The sequence below is a fragment of the Anolis carolinensis genome, unplaced genomic scaffold (assembly GCF_035594765.1).
Source record: "Anolis carolinensis isolate JA03-04 unplaced genomic scaffold, rAnoCar3.1.pri scaffold_10, whole genome shotgun sequence".
Classification (NCBI taxonomy): Eukaryota; Metazoa; Chordata; class Lepidosauria; order Squamata; family Dactyloidae; genus Anolis; species Anolis carolinensis.
The window spans coordinates 4,730,553-4,753,820 of NW_026943821.1; the positions used below are offsets into that span (position 1 = coordinate 4,730,553).

The following is a 23,268-nucleotide window of genomic DNA, read 5'->3' on the forward strand; positions in this document are numbered from 1 at the left end:
GTTTGTCTGTTGGCATTGAATGTTTGCCATATATGTGTTCATTGTAATCCGCCCTGAGTCCCCTTCGGGGTGAGAAGGGCGGAATATAAATACTGTAAATAAATAGAAATAGGAAAAATGTAATCACAAGCAGATTGTGTGCATATAGCTAGCCCCAAAATACACAGCTGCAGGATGTTCACAAATTTGCCAGAGCACCCAATTTTTTGGAGGATGGTCCAGAGAGCGCTGCAATTTACTGTGTCAAATGCCTTTGCAAGGTCAAAATATGTCACGTCCAGAGGTTGGTTTTATTCCCTGCATTTTTCTTGAAGCTGTCGAGCAGTGAAGATCATGTCCACGGTTCCTCTGGAGGGATGTAAGCTGTTCTGGGATTCTGGGAGGGTGTCTCCAGAGACGGGAAGAAGGCGGTTTGCAAGGATTCTTGCGAGGATTTTCCCAGCGGAGGTTAGAAGGGAGATACCTTGATAGGCTGTTTGGAATTGTGGGAGTTGAAGTCCAAAACAACTAGAGCAGGGGTCCTCAAACTTTTAAAGCAGAGGGCCGGTCCACAATCCTTCAGACTGTGGAGGGGCCGAATTATCATTTTAAAAAAAACCCGAACAAATTCCTATGCACACTGCACGTGTCTTATTTGTAGTGCAAAACAACAACAACAATGAAAGAACAATACAGTATTTAAAAATGAAAACAATTGTAACCAACACAAACCTATCAGGATTTCAGTGGGAAGTGTGGGCCTGCTTCTGGCCAACGAGATAGTCAAGTTAAATAGGATTGTTATTGTTGTGTGCCTTCAAGTCATTTCAGACTTTGGGCGAGCTTAAGTCTAAAATTATTTATTTATTCATTTACTACATTTATTTACTACATTTATATCCCGCCCTTCTCACCCCAAAGTGGACTCAGAGCAGCTGTATGTACATACAATATATTATATTATTAGCATAGCACAATATTAGCATTATATATTACTATATTGAACTATACCACTATACTGTAATATTGTATGTAATATATAACATATAATTAATATTATTATATGGTATTATTATTAGTATTATATTGTATAACATTATAATATTTTTATCAATATTATATGTATATACAATATATTATATTATTTAAAATGATATAAAAATATTATATTATAAAACTGAGGGCGGGGGGCCAGGTAAATGACCTTGGAGGGCCACATCCGGCCCCCGGGCCTTAGTTTGGGGACCCCTGCAGTAGAGGCCCCAAGTTTGTCCATGCCTGGTCCACACTGCCAGATAACCCAGTTCAAAGCAGATAATCTGCATTTTATATGGCAGTGTAGAAGGAGGACTCAGCCTCTGTTTCCCTTCTCACCAAAGAGGCTAATCCCATAGTTTATCTAAGGCGGAGAAAGGTCTTGCTCCATTGATCTTCTACAAACATATTTTTTTCTTGCAGTTCTTCCTGGTTTTGAACCTGCTTTGCCAGTTTGGAATCAAAAGGATCTTCAGCTCCAGAGGCCTAGAAAGAATCCCAGTCCAGTCTGAATCAGATAAAAGGAATGCTTATGTGTCAAGGCAACAGAGAAAGGGGAAGACACACCCGGATTGCAGGAAATATGACTCCAGGGGGTGCATCTAGACCGTGGAATTGAGGCAGTTTGATACTGGTTTAACTTCCAATGCCTCTGGGCTATAGAATCCTGGGACTATTTGGCAGAGAAGCCTCAAGGCCACACACATAATATATAATAACTAGCTGTGCCCGGCCACGCGTTGCTGTGGCAAAGTGGTGGTGGTATTGGTTAAAAATTGTTGTGTAATTTTTATTTGACGTTATTTGTATTTTTTAATTTTATTGTAAGTTATCTTTTTATTTATTATATTTTATTATTTTCTTGTATTATTTTTAGTTATTTTCTGTTATTATAGTATTTTATTGTATTATTTTTTTAGTGTTTTTAATTATTTTTTAGTGTTTTTTATTATTTTTGATTGGGTTGCTAGGAGACCAAGTTGGAGGAGCTTAGCCTTCTAACTGGCAGCAATTGGATAAAAGCAATTATTCCTCTCTCTCTAATTAGGACTTTATTTTTCTTTTCTTTTTGTTGTATCAACCTTGAGGCGTGGATGATGGGTTGTGTTGTCAAATTTTGAGGTTGGGGGGCCTGTACTTTTGTTGTTTTGTGAATTGCCGTGATGCCATCACTCTTTTATATATATAGATAATATAAACATCCTTGCCTTAGACATTTATTTTGGGGACTAAGTGGATTTTGACTTGAACAAAAACTGAGCTTATAAAGGACTTTTTTGCCATGATCTCTTTCCCCCCCCTTTTTTTTTTTAAACAAATAGATCAAATTTTAAATAATTCAAGCCCTGCCTTTCAGAACGGAGGGATTTTTTTAGTATTGTCTTGCAAAACCAATAAAAACCTAGAATTTTTTTAACCATCAAAATAATAATAATAATAATAATAATTGGAAACAATAGGCATTGACAAAATTAAGATCTGCCAACTACAAAAGGCCACCCTACTGGGATCTGCGCTCATCATCCGAAAATACATAACAGAGTCCTAGACACTTGGGAAGTGTTCGACTTGTGATTTTGTGATACGAAATCCAGCATATCTTGTTTGCTGTGTCATACAATAATAATAATAATAATAATAATAATATACTGTATAATACATGCTATATAATATTGATAATAATATGGTAATCGAATACAGTATAATATATAGAAATACAGTAGAGTCTCACTTATCCAACATTCTGGATTATCCAACGCTTTTTTGTAGTCAATGTTTTCAATACATCGTGATATTTTGGTGCTAAATTTGTAAAGATCGTAATTACTACATAACATTACTGCGTATTGAACTACTTTTTCTGTCAAATTTGTTGTATAACATGATGTTTTGGTGCTTAATTTGTAAAATCACAACCTAATTTGATGTTTAATAGGATTTTCCTTAATCTCTCCTTATTATCCAACATATTTGTTTATCCAACATTCTGCTGGCCCGTTTATGTTGGATAAGCGAGACTCTACTGTACTACGTAACATTACTGCGTATTGAACTACTTTTTCTGTCAAATTTGTTTTATAACATGATGTTTTGGTGCTTAATTTGTAAAATCATAACCTAATTTGATGTTTAATAGTCTTTTCCTTAATCTCTCCTTATTATCCAACATATTCGCTCATCCAACATTCTGCTGGCCTGTTTAGCTTGGATAAGTGAGACTCTACTGTATTATTATAAATTAAGTTATAAATTACTATAATATGGGAATTGAATACAGTATAATATATAAAATAATAACATTGTAATATAATTATTCTAACATATCAGATATAATACTACTAATAACATTGCAATATAATAATACAATATAATAATACATACCAGGGAATGCACGCTCTTCCTCTTTACGTTCCTATCCGTACTTGTCTCTTTGTAGACACTCCCTAGAGCGACCCAATGAAAACGAAGAATGGGAAAATGTGGGCGGAGCTTAAGGAAGGGAAGAGACATTGACGCAACCTGGCTTTGTTGCTTCGTTCTTCACCGGGGTTGTCTCTTTGATGACGGTCTCTAGAAGAGAGTTGCGGAGGACGCACGGCGTGGTGGGCGTAAGCGTCACGCAGCCACGCTCTCTCTCTCTCCTTCAGGCCCCGCCCCCGCCGCCTCACGTGACTTCCCGGTTCCGGAAGAGGATGGCGGCGGCGGCGGGTCGGCCTCTACTGTCGCGGCTCCTTCTCTTCGTCTTCGGGGCCGCCTCGCTGGAACTAGCCGCGGGGGCCGCCTCGGAGCCCGGCCGGTGGAGCGTCGTGGCCGAAGGCGTGAGTATCACGACCGCAGGGCCGCGGGGCGGGGCCTGTCGCGACAGGGGCGTGCCCACGTGGCCGGGTGGGGCCAAAGAGGGAGGAGTCACGTGCCCAGGGGGCGGGGCATAGGCGGAAGAGATAGGCACACTCCCTCCCATGGCATTACATGTATTACATTACATATATTACATTACATATATCTATCTATATATATATAAAAGAGTGATGGCATCACGGCGACCCACAAAACAACAAAACTACAGGCCTCCCAACCTCAAAATTTGACAACACAACGCATCATCCACGCCTCTAGGTTGATACAACAAAAGGAAAAGAAAAACAAAGTCCTAATTAGAGGGAGAGCAATAATTGTTTTTATCCAATTGCTGCCAGTTTAGAGGGCTAAGCTCCGCCCACTTGGTCTCCTAGCAACCTACTCAGTCCAGGAGACAGGCACAGTTAGGCCTCAGGCCTCTTCCACACTGCCTATAAGATACAGATTATCTGATTTTAACTGGATTATATGGCAGTGTAGACTCAAGGCTATATTACCCATTTAGAATCTTATATTATCTGCTTTGAACTGGATTGTCTTGACTCCACACTGCCAGATAATCCACTTCAGTGTGCATTTTATACAGCAGTGTAGAAGGGGCAGTTCCAGGCAGATAATATAAGATTACAAATATACAGTAGAGTCTCACTAATCCAACATAAACAGTGTCCTCTATCCTCACCACTTTCACAGTACACAAACAACCAAATGCATACTAAACATAAAGACAACCATACAACAGACATTCAATACCACCACAACCTCAACAATTTCTCACCAACACCACCAGACAACGCCACAGCAACGCGTGGCCGGGCACAGCTAGTTAATCTATATTATCAATTATACATTGTATTTTATGATGGTTTATATTATTCTTATTGTTATTATATACAGTAGAGTCTCACTTATCCAACGTTCTGGATCAGGGGTCCCCAAACTACGGCCCGCGGGCCACATGTGGCCCATCAAAGCCATTTATCTGGCCCTCACGGCACAAAGGCAGAAGGGGGTTGGACTAAATGGCCCAAGGGGTCTCTTCCAACCCCCTTTATTATTTATTTGTTTATTTATTTTCAACATTTCTATCCTGCCCTTCTCACCCGAAGGGACTCAGGGCGGCTTACAACAATGGGAGTAATTCGATGGCTACACAAGATCAAAATTACACAGTACATAAAATCAATTGAAACGAATAAATACAATATAGAATTTTAAAAACAATTTTAAAACAAATAATCAGATCCATTCGTCCACAAAAACCTCGTGCTTTAGCCAAAAAACAGTCCATATCATTTTTGCCATTATTCATTAAAAACCTGAGCACATAACCATGTTTTTAGGGCTCTTCTGAAGCTTGTTGGAGCTTGTTGAATATTTCGGGGGAGAGTGTTCCACAGCCGGGAATTATTATTATACTATTATTATTATTATTATTATATTATGACACAGCAAACAAGATAGATATGCTGGATTTCATATCACAAAATCACAAGTCAAACACTTCCCAAGTGTCTAGGACTGTGTGATGTATTTTCAGATGATGTGCGCAGATCCCAGCAGGGTGGCCTTTTGCAGTTGGCAGATCGTAATTTTGTCAATGTCTATTGTTTCCACTTGCACTGGTTTCTGCCAGAGTCTTTGCAGTTCAATCTTGAGGTCCTTGAGTTTTTCCTGTTGTTTTTCGTCAATGCGACTGTCACTTGGGATGGCAACATCAATGATCCAAACCTTTCTTTTCCACAACTGTGATGTCTGGTGTGTTGTGTTCCAGAACTTTGTCAGTCTGGATTCGGAAATCCCACAGTATCTTTGCGTGCTCATTTTCCAAGACTTTTGCAGGTTTGTGATCCCACCAGTTCTTCACTGCTGGGAGGTGGTACTTGAGGCATAAGTTCCAATTATTATTATTATTATTATTAATTATCATTGAGGCCTGGAGTCTATCTGTCAGGAGTGCTTTGCATGTGCTTTTGGTGCACAAACTCAGAAGGGGGTGGGACTAAATGGCCCAAAGAGTCTCTTCCAACCCTCTTTATTATTATTATTATTATTTCCAGTGGTCAACTATAGTCTGAGGAATCGTGAACTGGCCCCCTGTTTAAAAAGTTTGGGGACCCCTGTTCTGGATTATCCAACACATTTTTGTAGTCAATGTTTTCAATGCATTGTGATATTTTGGTGCTAAATTCGTAAATACAGTAATTACTACATAGCATTAATGTGTAATGAACTACTTTTTCTGTCAAATTTGTTGTATAACATGATGTTTTGGTGCTTAATTTGTAAAATCATAACCTAATTTGATGTTTAATAGTCTTTTCCTTAATTCATCCTTATTATCCAACATATTTGCTTATCCAACATTCTTCCGGCCCGTTTATGTTGGATAAGTGAGACTCTACTGTATCATCATCTAAAGAAAAAAGCAGAGTATAAATATAATCATCGTCATCAAGAGAGGAAAGTGGAGAATAAATATAATCTTCATGATCATCAAGAGAGAAAAGAGTATATAATATATGTAATAATAACATTAAACTATAATGATAGTACCGTGTTTCTCCGAAAATAAGACAGTGTCTTATATTAATTTTTGCTCCCAAAGATGCTCTCGGTCTTATTTTCAGGGGATGTCTTATTTTTCCATGAAGAAGAATTCACATTTATTGTTGAACAAAAAAATGAACATTTATTATATAGTCTACAGTAGTTGTCACCACAAACCAGCATAACCAGACAAACTGTGAATCCTATCAAGAATTTCTTGTTACTACCAATATTTCCATATACAACACTCTATGGTATGTACATTTACCAATCCTGCGTGCTCTGGTGTTCTGTTCGGCGGGCATGCTTCCAAACAAAAACTTGTCTAGGTCTTATTTTCGGGGGAGGCCTTATATTTAGCAATTTAGCAAAACCGCTACTAGGTCTTATTTTCAGGGGATGTCTTATTTTAGGAGAAACAGGGTAGTAGACATAGTATTGCATGGGAGAGAGACCATTGTAGGATATTTCTTGCAAACACATGAGACAATTGGAAGAACTGTTTGCAAATGGTTGCCCGTCGAGTTCTTATCTGATACACAATCTGAACTTGGAAACTTCCGAGTGTTTGCTCTTGTCTGTTGGAAAAGTTTGCCGTCAATGCTTTCTCAGCCTTGGAATTTTCCACTGGAAGCCCAGAGCTGGATGTTTGCTTGTCTTTTGAGTCTGAGCAAAAAGCTGGTTTGTTTGAGGAAGTCGTGGTCTGGAAACCAGGTCCCTGTGTGTCCCTTTCCACAAACCCTTCCTTGTGCTTCAGGTTGCATTGGTTGTTTGTTTTCTCTCCAGAACCGGACAGAGAATGTCTTCATCTTCTCCAAGACCATGTTCAGCGGCACTTGGATCATCCTCAAATGTGAGTCTTGTATCAAGCTCTGGATTTGTCAGTCCCCGCTCGGCTTCCCTTAACCTTGCTGTCTTTCCCTTGGCAGTTCTGCACGAACGCTGCTACAACAACTCCGAAATCCTCAACATCACGGGGTACCTCCGCAGTTCGCGATGCCACAACGAGGTGTACATCAATGTGAGGATGCTCAGTAGGAAACGGACCTTCGTCATAGATTGTATTTAAACAGTTTCAAACACATATGAAAGAGGAGATATTACAATATATTGTTTTATTTGCGTGTACACATGCATATACACATACACAACACAGCACACATGCACATTAGATCCGAGTGTCTGGGATTCATCTCTGAATTATTGTTACTAGTAGTACATGCTCTCCCCATGTTTTATTTCCTTTCTTCTCCACATACCATTTCCTCTTTCCTTTCTTTTCCTTCCTTCCTTCCCTCCTTTTTCTTCCCTCCCATCTTTTCTTTCCCTTCTTTTTCTCTTTCTTTTGTTCTTTCCTCCCTTTCTCCCATACATATGTCACCTTCCTATCCCAGTGACACCACAGAGGGCCACTTCACCTAGCAACAGTCATAGTGACATCACAAAGGGCCACTTCACCCAGCAACAGCCTTTGTGTTATAAATGGACAAACATACATGCATATATACATACTTTGACTTTTATATATAAAGATATATATATTTGGGTTTCCCAACAGTCTGCATACTTGGGGAAAATTAACAAACTCATATTCATATTCTATATTCTATTCCATTTTATATAGATAGATGGATGGATAGATAGGTATAGGCATACTTTTTCTTATGTATGTAAAAATTATATATGTATGTATGTATATTTGGGGTTTCCTAACAGTCTGCATACTTGGGGAAAATTAACAAACTTATATTCTTTTTGATATACAGTATAAGGACAGACACAAAGATATGTTTTAATACTTTCTATACTTTCAGATAGGCAATACCTAGAGAATATTTTTAAATATTTTGCAAATTTTAATAGTGAATATTTTGTAAATGAAGGAACATTTAGCTACAATTTCCCATTTTTCTCCATGCATGGCTACTGTGAGTGGCAAGAGTCCATGGATACAGAGGGATGGCCATAAAATATTTTAAAGTCATTTAAATGCATATAAAAACATAAGGTAATTGTAATATTAAATGTGGGGGGAACATCTTTGTCAGACAGAAAGCAGATCCGTGGGTTTCCTTAACCATCTCCTGTCTATGAGATTTTTGGAGACAAGTTGAAGATAAAAATCATAGAGTTGGAAGGGGCACCCAAAGGTAATCCAATCCAACCCCATTCTGCCTTCATGCAGGAAAAGCACAATCAAAGCACTCCCAACAGATAGCCATCCAGCCTCTGTTTCAAAGCCTCCAAAGAAGGAGCTTCCACCACACTCCGGGGCAGAGAGTTCCACTGCTGAACATCTCTCCTTACATTGAAGGAGTTCTTTCTAATGTTCAGGTGGAATCTCCATAGTGCTATAGAACTGCTATTTCTAACCAGGGAATTGATATTATACAATCATTTGAGCATGTTGTTGTCTTCTCCCCTTTTTGCAGGAAAACGAAGCCATTTCCTACCTGAGGAATTACGAGGAGGCAGCCAGTGCGGCTGGGGACGGGCAATACGTTTTGCAGAACGTCCAGATTCGCTGCGGCCACCTCCACGAGGTGCCAAATAACCCTAAACATCCGTAAACATTTCAAAATGAGAGAAATAGGGATTCCTTTCAAGAATATGTCTTGGGCGAGGGAGCTTTTGTATAGAGATAGAAGGAAGGAAATGTTCACTAACAAGCGGTGGGAGCTATGGGAGCTCAACTCCGTAGAGCCTATGGAAGTGAATTAATGCAGTTTATATCACTTTAATGTGTTGTCGAAGGCTTTCGTGGCCGGAATCACTAGGTTGCTGTGAGTTTTCCAGGCTGTCTGGCCATGTTCCAGAAGCATTCTCTCCTGACGTTTTGCCCACATCTATGGCAGGCATCCTCAGAGGTTGTGAGGTCTGTTGGAAACTAGGCAAGTGGGGTTTATATATCTGTGGAATGACGTCCAGGGTGGGAGAAATAACTGGTCTGTTGGAGGCAAGTGTGAATGTTGTAATTAATCACCTTGATTAGCATTGAATAGCCTTGCAGCTTCAAAGCTTGACTGATTCCTGCCTGGAAGATTCCTTTGTTGGGAGGTGTTAGCTGGCCCTGATTGTTTCCTATATAGAGAGCAACAGATAGCTGTATATCTCTGTATAAGCGTTAAGTTGTTCTGTAACTAAATCAGTTATGACACTGATTTACACAATGCATTTAATATGTACAGTAAGATTATTATTAGTATCAATGCCATGGGCAAAATACATATACTTTAAACATAAATTATTAAACCAAGAAGAACATCCATAATAAACAATGAGTTCTCATTCATAAAAATGTTGTGAATTCTCAACAGTTCCTTGTTATTTCTTCTTTGGAATGTTATTCAACTAAAGTTCAGATTATTTATCTTCTGTAAAATGTTAAGTAATTAAAGTTCAGTCCTGTGTAGATACATGTTGTAGTTGCTATCACCACGTACAGTAGAGTCTCACTTACCCAAGCCTCGCTTACCCAAGCCTCTGGATTATCCAAGCCATTTTTGTAGTCAATGTTTTCAATACATCGTGATATTTTGGTGCTAAATTCGTAAATACAGTAATTACAACATAACATTACTGCGTATTGAACTACGTTTTCTGTCAAATTTGTTGTATAACATGATGTTTTGGTGCTTAATTTGTAAAATCATAACCTAATTTGATGTTTAATAGGCTTTTCCTTAATCCCTCCTTATTATCGAAGATATTCGCTTATCCAAGCTTCTGCCGGCCCGTTTAGCTTGGATAAGTGAGACTCTACTGTAGTTTAAATAACAAAAATGTATAATTGTAATATATAACTGTATTTAATAAATCAAAAACTATTTACAGTAGAGTCTCACTTATCCAACATTCGCTTATCCAACGTTCTGGATTATCCAACACATTTTTGTAATCAATGTTTTCAATACATCGTGATATTTTGGTGCTAAATTCGTAAATACAGTAATTACTATGTAGCATTACTGCCTATTGAACTACTTTTTCTGTCAAATTTGTTGTATATCATGATGTTTTGGTGCTTAATTACCTAATTTGATGTTTAATAGGCTTCTCCTTAATCTCTCCTTATTATCCAACATATTCGCTTATCCAACATTCTGCCGGCCCGTTTATGTTGGATAAGTGAGACTCTACTGTACTACCATTATTTCAATGTACAACAATCTCTGGTACCTCTTGCAGTTTCCACGCTGATTTCTCTCGGTTGTAGTTTCAATGTAGTCACGAATAATGAATAATATAATAATATTATAATAGTAATAATATGATAATATACTACAATAATAATAGAATGATATAATTATATATATAGATATATAAATGTAGTGTGCATAATTCCCATGGAGTAAACAACAAAACCACTGGACCAAATCACACCAAATTTGGCCACAAAATAGTCATCCAATCAATCTGCATGCGGCAGCGTGTCAGCAAAAATGGCTAGGCATGTCAATGCTGACACACGTATCATAGGTTGGCCATCACTGATCTATATTCACAGACTCAGGCTCCAAGCAGGAGCTTGGAGCAGAATGATCAACCTGCTTGAAGGATTCAATGAGTTGTTCCAAAAAAAGAGAGGCTGTTTCTATCCTGGAGCACAAGAACAGAGGTTTCTCATGTGATTAAGGGAAAGCAAAGTTGGTTGATTGGAAGAAAGCAATACAGGGCAAACATTATAGCAGGATATGAATGCTACTACTAACAACAATGATTTTTGTCTGCTTAGCTGCATTTCCAAGAACCCCCAAAACCCCAGAAGCTGCGGCCTTTGCCAGGACAACCTCCTGCTCCCAGTTTGGTGAGTTAAAATACTGGGAAATACTGGAGGGATTTGTGGGTCCCCTTTTCTCATGGGTTTATTATGGTGAGTGGCTTTTTAAGCGGACTGGATGGATAAATGAAAAAGATGGGGTCATCAAGCAGGTCAGGATTGGTAGCTGTCGCAGGACTACTAATGTGTTTGGGTTGTGTTATTGTTACCATCAAATTTTGCTTTTCTTACCACCAAATTAATTTTGCCATCAGTTGGGGGCCCCTCCCCCCATCAACAACATTCTATATATAAAAAAAAGAGTGATGGCATCAGGGCAGCGGACAAAACAACAAAACTACAGGCCCCTCAACCTCGAAATTTGACAACACAACCCATCATCCATGGCTCTAGGTTGATACAACAAAAAGAAAAGAAAAATAAAGTCCTAATTAGAGGGAGAGGAATAATTGTTTTTATCCAATTGCTGCCAGTTAGAGGGCTAAGCTCCGCCCACTTGGTCTCCTAGGAACGCACTCGGCCCAATTAGGAGTTTGGAGAGACCCCTAAGGGCCATCCAGCCCAACCCTTTCTACTATGCAGCAGGACACAATCCAAGCATTCACAACACATGGACAACGTATAAATACTATACAATACTACACAGGGACATAGATCCCCTCTACCCTCACCACTTTCACAGTACACAAACAACCAAATGCATACTCAACATAAAGACAACTGTACAACAGACATTCAATACCACCACTACCTCAACAAGTTCTCAACAACACCACCAGACAACACAGCAATGCGTGGCTGGGCACAGCTAGTAGTACTATATAATATAATAATATTGTGCTATGGTAATAATAATATATATTGTATATACATATAATGTTGGTGCTAAGATTATAATTTAATGCAATATAATACTACTAACAATGCAAAATAATATTAATTATATATTATATCTTAAATGTAATATTACTAATAATATTACAGTATAGTGGTATAGTACAATATAGTAATATATAATGCTAATGTTGTGCTATGCTAATGATACAATATATTGTATGTACAGCAGAGTCTCACTTATCCAACATAAACAGGCTGGCAGAACGTTGGATAAGCGAATATGTTGGATAATAAGGAGGGATTAAGGAGACGCCTATTACACATCAAATTAGATTATGATTTTACAAATTAAGCACAAAAACATCATGTTTAACAACAAATTTGACAGAAAAAGTAGTTCAATACACAGTAATGCTATGTAGTAATTACTGTATTTACAAATTTAGCACCAAAATACCACGATATATTGAAAATATAGACTACAAAAATGCCTTGAATAATCCAGAACGTTGGATAAGCGAGTGTTGGATAAGTGAGACTCTACTGTACATATAACTTGTAAGCCGCTCTGGGTCCCCTTTATGGAGATGGTGGCGGGATACAAAAATAAAGTATTATTATTATTATTATTAGTAGTAGTAGTAGTAGTAGTAGTAAATAAATACTTTGGCCCCATCTACACTATCACATAATGCAGTTTTGTAATGTAGTGTAATATAAATATTAATAAAACTTTATTTTTATTCCACCCTCTTTCCCCAAGGGGACTCAGGGCAGATTACAACAAAAGATGGCAGACATTCATGATTGGATGATCTGTAGACTCATATAGTGCAGTTCAGGTGGTTGAATTGTGCCAGCTTTGTTCTCTCGACAGGCTGTTAGGAATTTTACCCATGCCTGCAGTCTAGCTTTTAGATTACATTGCTGTTGAAAGAACCAAAGGTAGAGGAGACCTGAAACATGCTAATGTCCATGTTACAGCCACAGCCCGGAATGCAAAAGCGGGATGCTCCCAAACCCCCCGATGAGAAAAAAGAGGAGAAGAAGGAGTCGGGAAGCAGCCAAGACCCCAAAGGAGGTCAGAAAGCCACTGCGAAGGGCAAGGCGGGGACGCCCTCTGCTCCCACCGATGGTGAAGATGACAAGAAGAAGCCGGATGCACAGAAACCCCAGTGGGAGGTGAGTAAGTCGGCGAGAAGGGAAAGATTGCTGCTTCTTAAGTCTCCTTTAGACCTGGGGAAGGTTGTGTTGTGGGTGAATGTCTTCTCCTTGGAGCGAAGCCTGCGTTCTGGATGGAGAACATCACAGGAGGGAGGACGTTGGGGACTATTTATTTATTTATTAGCGATATTTATATCCCACCCTTCTCACCCCAAAGGGGACTCAGGGCAAATTTGGGCAAGTAACCTTTTGGACTTGCCATGCCTACAATCCCCCATCCAGCACAAGTCATCAGCTGTAACGCATCTCCTTGGCTGACCCAGGATCTGTGTTTGCTTTCCAGCATTCGGCCATTGCTGCCACTTGGGACGACGGTCCCTACGTCTTCATCCTCAGCATCAAGAGTCAGTCTTCCAGCTGGGAAGTCCCTAGTGAGTAATACCAATGGGGCTATCAAAGGGTTAAGTAGAGCATGGTAATGGGGGATGTAAACAATAGCATATATGACTGATTTGGCATCTGTTTGGCTATTTTTCAAGGGGAAACAATCCCAAAATAGACATGTTGAGCCTGGGGACCTGAGCTGCCCTTCGGTATTCTACGGGCCTAGATATGGGGAAAAAACGGAAACATTGGAGGTCTTACTATACTATTAACTGGTACAGTAGAGTCTCACTTTTCCAAGACTTGCTTATCCAAGGTTCTGGATTATCCAAGGCATTTTGTAGTCAATGTTTTCAACATATCATATTTTGGTGCTAAATTCATAAATACATTAATTAGTAAAAGGTAAAGGTTTCCTCTGACGTTAAGTCCAGTCGTGTCCGGTTCTGGGGGTTGGTGCTCATCTCCATTTCTAAGCCAAAGAGCCGGCATTGTCCGTAGACACCTCCAAGGTCATGTGGCCGGCATGACTGCATGGAACGTCGTTACCTTCCCACCCGAGCAGTACCTATTGATCTACTCACATTTGCATGTTTTCAAACTGCTAGGTTGGCAGAAGCTGGAGCTAACAGCAGGCGCTCACTCCGCTCCCCGGGTTTGAACCTGGGACCTTTCGGTCTACAAGTTCAGCAGCTCAGCACTTTAACACACTGAGCCACCGGAGGCTCAGTAATTACAGTGATTACAGCATAACATTACTGCGTATTGAACTACCTTTTCTGTCAAATTTGTTGTATAACATGATGTTTTGGTGCTTAATTTATAAAATCATAACCTAATTTGATGTTTAATGGGCTTTTCCTTAATGCCTCCTTCTTATCCAAGATATTCGCTTATCCAAGGTTCTGCCGGCCCGTTTAGCTTGGATAAGTGAGACTCTGCTGTATTTACATTGGATGGCTTATTCTTTAGTTACATCCTCCCCTTCAATTCTTCTTTCATCTACATCTCTTTTCCCATTTCAACCTCCAGTCGATGTCCAGATGAAGCATCCTGACCACCAGTACATTTCGGCTTCCGAGTGGCCTCTGATGGTGGTAAGTTTCTGGGTGGGACAAGCCCTGGCTTCCCCGCTGTGGATATACTGTATATACTCGAGTATATGCCTAGTTTTTCAGCCCTTTTTTAGGACTAAAAAAGCCCCCCTCGACTTATACTTGGGTGAGAATCCTGGTTGGCTTATATTTGGGTCAGCTTATACTCAAGAATATATGGTACATTTATTATTTTTCTCTATTATTATTGGTATTACATTTATTATTTTTCTCTATTATTATTGGTATTACATTTATTATTTTACTCTATTATTATTATATTTATTATTGTACTCTATTATTGTTGCTACTATTACATTTATTTTACTCTATTTTTATTATTAATAATACATTTATTATTTCACTCTGATCTTATTATTACATGTATTATTTCACTCTGATCTTATTATTATTACATTTATTATTCTACTCTATTTATTATTACATGTATTATTTTCCTGTATTTATTATTATTATTACATGTATTATCTTACTCTATTATTATTAAAAGGATACATAAGCACATTTACATTGAAGAAGATGAGAATAATGATTTAATCAGAGTTAGACAGTCTTATCTTAAATTAGAGCTTGATGTAAATATTCAAAAACATTTAACCTACTGATGCCTCAATTAATGTAATTTTATTGGTATCTATTTTTATTTCTGAAATTTAACACCCTCGGCTTATACTTGAGTCAGTGATTTCCCAGATTTCCCGCAAGACTTGTTCTAACTAAAGTTTGGAAGCAAAAAAATATACCTACTATCGAAGACTGGACTATAAAATTGTTTGATTTAATACAAATGGACAGTTTAACGCAGAAACTAAGAGACATCAAGGATAAAACAGATTGGTCTGGTTTCAACGCTTTTATTCAAAACGGAGGAAACACTCTCAGACTTATCCGACGTTTGAAAACACTAAAATCTAAAGAAGGAAAACTGGGAAACACAAAGGACAATGACGAATCCACAAAAGTACTTCCCTAAGAGGACAATGGGAAGTCCCTCTATATATATATATTTATTTTTTTCTATTTTTTCTCTCTTCTCTTTTGTTCTTTTTTTTTTGTTTACTCTCCAGCACTTTTTCCTCACTATCCTATACTTAATATGTTTTCCTAGCGTTCACTGTAACATTACTTATAACATAATAAAAATATATTTTAAAAAAATCTTAAATTAGAGCTTGATGTAAATATTCAAAAACATTTAACCTACTGATGCCTCAATTAATGTAATTTTTTGGTATCTATTTTTATTTCTGAAATTTCCCACCCTCGGCTTATACTTGAGTCAATGATTTTCCAGATTTTTGTAGTAAAATTAGATGCCTCGGCTTATATTCAGGTCGGCTTATAGTCAAGTATATACGGTATCTTATATATGCATTATATGAGTCGATTGCAGGCATGGACCAACTTCGGCCCTCCGTGTGTTTTGGACTTTTACTCCCACAATTCCTAACATCCAGTAGGCTGTTAGGAATTGAGAGAGTTGAAGTCCAAAACACCTGGAGGGCCGAAGTTGGCCCCATGCCCATGTCAGAGTAATTTGCAGCACAGCAGTAGTTGGATGGAATGAGTGGAATGCAGAACGAAGAGACATCAGAGACATTGGTAAAACTATATACAAAGTTTTACTGACTTCAGTAATAATCAAGACAAACAGACTTGCAGACAATGGACGAACACAGGACTCTCACTCTCAGCAGACTCAGAACAGAACAGAACTGATGCAATCAGTAATGCTCAAACACTTGTGTCTGGACACTCCCCAGTTCCAGCCACACATCAAGTTCATTACAGTTTCTTAGCAATTAACTCTTTCTAGACTATAGTACACTCTGGATGATGCAATCAGTGTGCAATACAGACAAGACACAAATTGCATTTAAACACTACCAATACACAAATCCCACATTAACAGCCCGCACTTAGCCTTCTCCTTCCTTCCCTGGCAGTTCTACATGGTGATGTGCATCGTGTACGTCCTCTACGGGGTCCTGTGGCTCGTCCTCTTGGCCTGCTATTGGCGCGACATTCTGCGCATCCAGTTCTGGATCGGGGGCGTCATCCTGCTGGGCATGCTGGAGAAGGCCGTCTTTTATGCCGAGTTCCAGAGCATCCAGAGCCAAGGCGTCTCTGGTAAGTGATTTCTCCTTTTGGGGTTCCCGTCCCCCTACAACTCAAGGGGAGGAACCCGTCTTTGCCTTTGCATATTTGCAAAGCCTGGTTGGTTTGCGGCAGTGTCACATAGCATATGCCAGGAAAGGATCCCCTGCATGATGTTGATATCAATAAGCAAAAACTTTAAATGTTTGGGTGCAGAGAAAAGGCTACATGCAACCTCAGGAGACCATGTTTCTGGCCCTTGAATCCCTCCAAATGACTCCTCAAGTGCATAAACATAAACATAATAATAAACAGGATAGATAGTTAGGTAGATTTGTTTATTGATAAGTCCTCTGTTTTGGAAAATGGAAATCTCCATAACCTTTTGGAGATTTTATGATCTTTGGAAAGGCATGGCCTTGTTAAAAGTCATAACCTTTTGGAAAACGATGCCATAGTCTTTTGGGAAAATGGCCTTTATGCAACACAATTAGGTTTCTCAGCTGTTATCTCTTTGAACTGTTAGGGACATAGATATGCCAATGTACAAAAACACATTTTCAAGAACCGCTCAAAGTTTAAATTTGAGTTCTGGGTTTACTTTACAGTACTTTTTAAAAGTTCCCAGTTAAAAACCATTAAAACATATTCAAAATTAATCCATTCCCCACATCTGCACTGACTGTGTTGGTTGGCAGGATTCTGGGATTCATAGTCCAAAGAAAAGTAACAGTTCCCAAGCCCTGGAATACCAGAGACAGGCCTGTCCAAAGATACCCAACTCCTAAGTAAGAGAGGCTTATAGTCAAGTATATATGGTAAATATGGTAATTTCCACCTCCTTCGATCATTCCATCTCCTGGAATCAAACCTTGAGAGTCCAACGTTGCATGCTTTGTCTCCCTCCCTCCTTTGTTTTCCAGTTCAAGGGGCCGTGATATTCGCCGAGGTCTTGTGTGCCGTGAAGCGGATGTTGGCCCGAGTGCTTGTCATCATCGCCAGCCTGGGATACGGCATTGTCAAGTGAGTCTCCCAGACAGGGAATGGTAGTTTTGCTCAGGACGAGAGGCGAGCACATAGCGTATGTTTTCCCTGAAGAATTCCCCTAATCCCTGCTATCTATGGTTAGAAGGCCAGCTTCGGTAATGCTCTGAGAGTCATCACCACATTGCCCTATTGTTTCCCAGAACCAGAAGTGGGTTTTTTAAATATATATACAGTAAAAAGGTAAAGGTTTCCCCTGACGTTAAGTCCATTCATGACCGACTCTGGGGGTTGGTGCTCATCTCCATTTCCAAGCCGAAGAGCCAATGTTGTCCGCAGACACTTCCAAGGTCATGTGGACATTGACATGACCGCATCGAGCGCCATTACCTTCCCACCATTTGCATGTTTTTGAACTGCTAGGTTGGCAGGAGTTGGGACTAACAGCGGGCGCTCATTCCGCTCCCGGGATTTGAACCTGGGACCTTTCGGTCTGCAAGTTCAGCAGCTCAGAGCTTTAACACATTGCACCACCACCAGGGGCCCTACCGTGTTTCCCCGAAAATATGACAGTGTCTTATATTAATTTTTGCTCCCAAAGATGCGCTAGGTCTTATTTTCAGGGAATGTCTTATTTTTCCATGAAGAAGAATTCACAATTATTGTCGAACAAAAAAATGAACATTTATTATATACTGTACAGTAGTTGTCATCACAAACCAGCATAACCAGACAAACTGTGAATCCTATCAAGAATTTATTGTTACTACCATTATTTCCATGTACAACTGGTATGTACATTTACTAATCCTGCATACTCTGGTGTTCTGTTCAGTGGTCATACTTCCAAACAAAAACTTTGCTAGGTCTTACTTTCGGGGGAGGCTTTATATTTAGCAATTCAGCAAAACCTCTACTAGGTCTTATTTTCTGGGAATGTCTTATTTTAGGGGAAACAGGGTATATACAGTAGAGTCTCACTTATCCAACACTCACTTATCCAACATTCTGGATTATCCAATGCATTTTTGTAGTCATTATTTTCAATACATCATGATATCTTGATGCTGAATTCGTAAATACAGTAATTACTCCATAGAATAACTGCATATTGAACTACTTTAAACGAGCCGGCAGAATGTTGGATAAGTGAATATGTTAGATAATAAGGAGAGATTAAGAAAAAGCCTATTAAACATCAAAATAGGTTATGATTTTACAAATTAAGCACCAAAACGTCATGTTATACAACAAATTTGGCAGAAAAAGTAGTTCATTACACATTAATGCTATGTAGTAATTACTATATTTACGAATTTAGCACCAAAATATCATGATATATTGAAAACATTGACTACAAAAATGTGTTGGATAATCCAGAATGCTGGATAAGTGAGTGTTGGATAAGTGAGACTCTACTGTAATAATCATATTTCAATGTGGAGATTTAATTTGACATAAGAGCAATTGAGTCAAGAGCTTGGTCACAGAATGAATTAAACTTGTAAGTCACTGTATAGTACTTAACATTGACTTGTGGATAGGTCAACCCTCCTTTTATTTTATTTTTTATTTTTTCGGGGGGGGGGGGTCAGTTTTGTTGATCAAAAGTCCTAGACTTATACATAAGAATATACAGCAATACAGCAGACTAGCAATCCTAGTCTGCTGCCCTGCAGACTAGGACACGGAACAATGGCTTCAAACTACAGGAAAGGAGATTCCACCTGAACATCAGGAAGAACTTCCTCACTGTGAGAATAACTGTTCGGCAGTGGAACTCTCTCCCCGGGGCCGTGGTGGAGGCTCCTTCCTTGGAGGCTTTTAAGCAGAGGCTGGATGGCCATCTGTCGGGGGTGCTTTGAATGCGATTTCCTGCTTCTTAGCAGGGGATTGGACTAGATGGCCCGTGTGGTCTCTTCCAACTCTACTATTCTATGATTCTATGATTCTATGATTAAAATAAACCCTGTCCTTTGGAATATCACGAATAGAACTGTTCTTGACCCGGCTCCGCTTTTTCCGCCTCCAGACCCCGTTTGGGAGCCCTCTTGAACCGCGTCGTGGGCGTGGGGCTCATGTACCTCATCTTCTCCATTATCGAAGGGGTCCTGCGGGTGAAATCGGTAAGAAAAATCGGTGTTTAATAGGGTAGGGTCTTAAGACGGGGCTGGGAGTATATGTGGGTTGCGTGGGAGAACGTTGGCACCTTCCATCCTCAGCGTCTTGATTGTCCTCACCCCAGGAGCAAACAAACGTAGCCACCCTCGGCTGTGAGATTTTCCTGGCCTTTGTGGATTCCTGTATCGTCTGGTGGATATCCTTTACCAGGAGCTAGCTCTGCGTGTGTGCGTAAACGTGCGGGTCCCGTCTTTGTGGCATGTTCACAGCCTTCCCTCCTCCCCAAACTTCAGCCCCATCTACACCGACCATTTGACACAGTTTCAAACCGGTATTGAAGGAAGTGGCTTCGCTGGGCAGATGATCACATAGGGTTTTTTAAGTTGTAAATTATATATTGTACTATTTTTAGCCGCTTTGGGTCTCTTTGTAGGAAAGTACAGTGGGAGAGAAGTAATAAATTTAGAAAGGAAAAGAAAAAGAAGGTATGAAGAAGAAGATGAGGTGATGAAGGCAAGATGAAGGAGATATGATGAAGAGATGAAGGCAAGATGAAAAAGAAGATGAGATGATGAAGAAGATGACATGAAGGCAAGATGAAGATGAGATGATGGAGAAGGCAAGATGAAAAAGATGACAAAGATGAGATAAAGATAAAGGAGATGAGATGAAGAAGATGATGAAATTAAGGCAAGATGAAGAAGAGATGATGAAGATGAGATGAAGATAAAGAAGATGATGAAGAAGAAGGTGAGATTAAGGCAAGATGAAGAAGAAATGATGAAGATGAAGAAGGCTAGATGAAGAGATGAAGAAGATGAGATGATGAAGAAGAAGAGATGATGAAGAGATGAAGAAGAAATAAAGTAGAGCTAATGAAGGCAAGATGAAGAGATTATGAAGATGAAGAAGGCAAGATGAAGAAGATGAGAAGATGATGAAGCAGATGAGATGATGAAGATGGAGAAGAAGAGATGATGAAGAGATGAAAAAATGAAGAAGAGATAATCAAGAAGGCAAGATGAAGAAGAGATGATGAAGATGAAGAAGGCAAGATGAAGAAGAAGAGATTAAGAGATGAAGAAGAGATAATGAAGAAGGCAAGATGAAGACAAGATGATGAAGATGAAGAAGGCAAGATGAAGAGATGAAGAAGATGAGAAGATGAAGAAGATGAGATGATGAAGAGATGAAGAAATGAAGAAGAGAGAATGAAGAAGGCAAGATGAAGAAAGCATCTTCATCTTTTCACCTTGCCTTCTTCATCTCTTCTTCATCATCTCTTCTTCAAGATGAAGAAGAGGAATAATGAAGAGATGAAAAAGGCAAGATGAAAAGACGAAGACGATGAAGTGATGAAGAAGAAGATGAGATGATGAAGAGATGAAGAAGGCAAGAAGAAGAGGAGATGATGAACATGGCGAGATGAAGAGGAGATGGATGTAGATGAAGAAGATGAGATGATGAAGAAGGCAAGATGAAGAAGAGATGAAGATAAAGAAGAAGAAGAGATGATGAAGATGAAGAACTTGTTGTCGTCATAATCCTGGAACCAGTTGGAGGCCTGTATGATGATTTCGCAAAGCACAGAACAGTAATGCACATTAAGGGCTTTCTTTTGCCTGCTTTTGCAGGAGTTTGTTGCCGCAGTTCGAACTGCATTAAGTGGTCAGTGTGGATGAGGCCCTAGCAGCCATTCTCAGTTCATCCTAATTGATTATGTGTTGGAAAAAAAATCCTGTATTTTAACATGAGATTAATCAGCTATGTGTCCTACCTCTGTGTCCCGTCTCTCCTCCTCAAAGGTCTCTTTCTCCTTCTCTCTCTCTCTCTTTCTCTTTTTCTCTCCTTTTTTACCAGGCGCAGGATGACTTGGTGCTGCTGGCTGCTATCCCCTTGGCCATGCTTGACTCGGCCCTGTGCTGGTGGATATCCTCTCTCTCGGGCTTCCCCGCTTGTTCCTCCTCTCCTCTGTCTTCCTTCGAACCTTCTAACATTAGGGAGCCTTCACTATAGCTGATAGGGGAAAAAATTATGCATTCTCTTGTTAACACTGAGATATTCATTCTAGTTTAGTCTCCAAGGGGTGCGTCTTCACTGCAGAGTTAATGCAGTTTAACAGCACTTTAACCACTCAAGGCTGAATGAGATGGAAACCTGGGAATTGTAGTTTTGCAGGCTCTTAAGTGTGCATCTGTCTTAGCGAATGAATGCAGTCACCATGACTGAATGTATTATAATAATAATAATAATAATATGATGGAAACCTGGGAGTTGTAGTTTTGCAAGCTCTTAAGTGTGCATCTGTGTTAGCGAATGAATGCAGTCACCATGACTGAATGTAATAATAATAATAATAATAATAATAATAATAATAATAATAATAATAATAATAAGGAAACCTGCGAGTTGTAGTTTTGCAAGCTCTCAAGTGTGCATCTGTATTATCAAATGAATGCAGTCGCCATGGCTGAATGTAATAATAATAATAATAATAAGAAGAAGAAGAAGAAGAAGAAGATGATGATGATGATTGAAACCTGGGAGTTATAGTTTTGCAAGCTCTTAAGTGTTCATCTGTGTTAGCGAATGAATGCAGTCACCATGACTGAATGTAATAATAATAATAATAATAATAATAATAATAAGGAAACCTGGGAGCTGTAGTGTGCATCTGTGATATCAAATGAATGCAGTCGCTATGGCTGAATGTTATAATAATAATAAGATTGAAACCTGGGAGTTGTAGTTTTGCAAGCTCTTAAGTGTGCATCTGTATTATCAAATGAATGCAGTCGCCATGGCTGAATGTAATAATAATAATAATAATAATAAGATGATGATGATGATTGAAACCTGGGAGTTATAGTTTTGCAAGCTCTTAAGTGTGCATCTTTGTTAGCAAATGGATGCAGTCACCATGACTGAATGTAATAATAATAATAATAATAATAATAATAAGGAAACCTGGGAGCTGTAGTGTGCATCTGTGATATCAAATGAATGCAGTCGCTATGGCTGAATGTTATAATAATAATAAGATTGAAACCTGGGAGTTGTAGTTTTGGAAGCTCTCAAGTGTGCATCTGTGATATCAAATGAATGCAGTCGCCATGGATGAATGTAATAATAGTAATAATAATAATAATAATAATAATAATAATAATATGGAAACCTGGGAGCTGTAGTTTTGCAAGCTCTCAAGTGTGCATCTGTCTTATCAAATGAATGCAGTCACCTTGACTGAATGTAATAATAATAATAATAATAATAATAATAATAATAATAATAATATGGAAACCTGGGAGTTGTAGTTTTGCAAGCTCTTGAGTGTGCATCTTTGTTAGCAAATGAATACAGTCA

The 23,268-nt window shown here is 39.0% G+C and overlaps 1 protein-coding gene across 2 annotated transcripts in view; it reads left to right on the top strand.

Moving 5' to 3' along the window:
* The first annotated feature begins 3,560 nt into the window (after positions 1 to 3,560).
* LOC100567292 (transmembrane protein 87A) overlaps positions 3,561 to 23,268 on the top strand; it is a 34,659-nt gene continuing 14,951 nt past the window's right edge. Inside the window, exons 1-12 of one of the 2 annotated variants that reach the window (XM_062962423.1) lie at positions 3,561 to 3,833; positions 7,210 to 7,276; positions 7,353 to 7,444; positions 8,856 to 8,966; positions 11,159 to 11,230; positions 13,025 to 13,222; positions 13,548 to 13,635; positions 14,621 to 14,685; positions 16,650 to 16,833; positions 17,724 to 17,823; positions 19,817 to 19,910; positions 20,030 to 20,101. In XM_062962423.1, coding sequence (XP_062818493.1) covers positions 3,576 to 3,833; positions 7,210 to 7,276; positions 7,353 to 7,444; positions 8,856 to 8,966; positions 11,159 to 11,230; positions 13,025 to 13,222; positions 13,548 to 13,635; positions 14,621 to 14,685; positions 16,650 to 16,833; positions 17,724 to 17,823; positions 19,817 to 19,910; positions 20,030 to 20,101 — 1,401 coding nt within the window. In that variant the 5' untranslated portion in view covers positions 3,561 to 3,575. Of the gene's footprint in view, positions 3,834 to 7,209; positions 7,277 to 7,352; positions 7,445 to 8,855; positions 8,967 to 11,158; positions 11,231 to 13,024; positions 13,223 to 13,547; positions 13,636 to 14,620; positions 14,686 to 16,649; positions 16,834 to 17,723; positions 17,824 to 19,816; positions 19,911 to 20,029; positions 20,102 to 21,765; positions 21,835 to 23,268 lie in introns of both variants that reach the window. The other variant, XM_062962424.1, reaches the window with a different exon arrangement.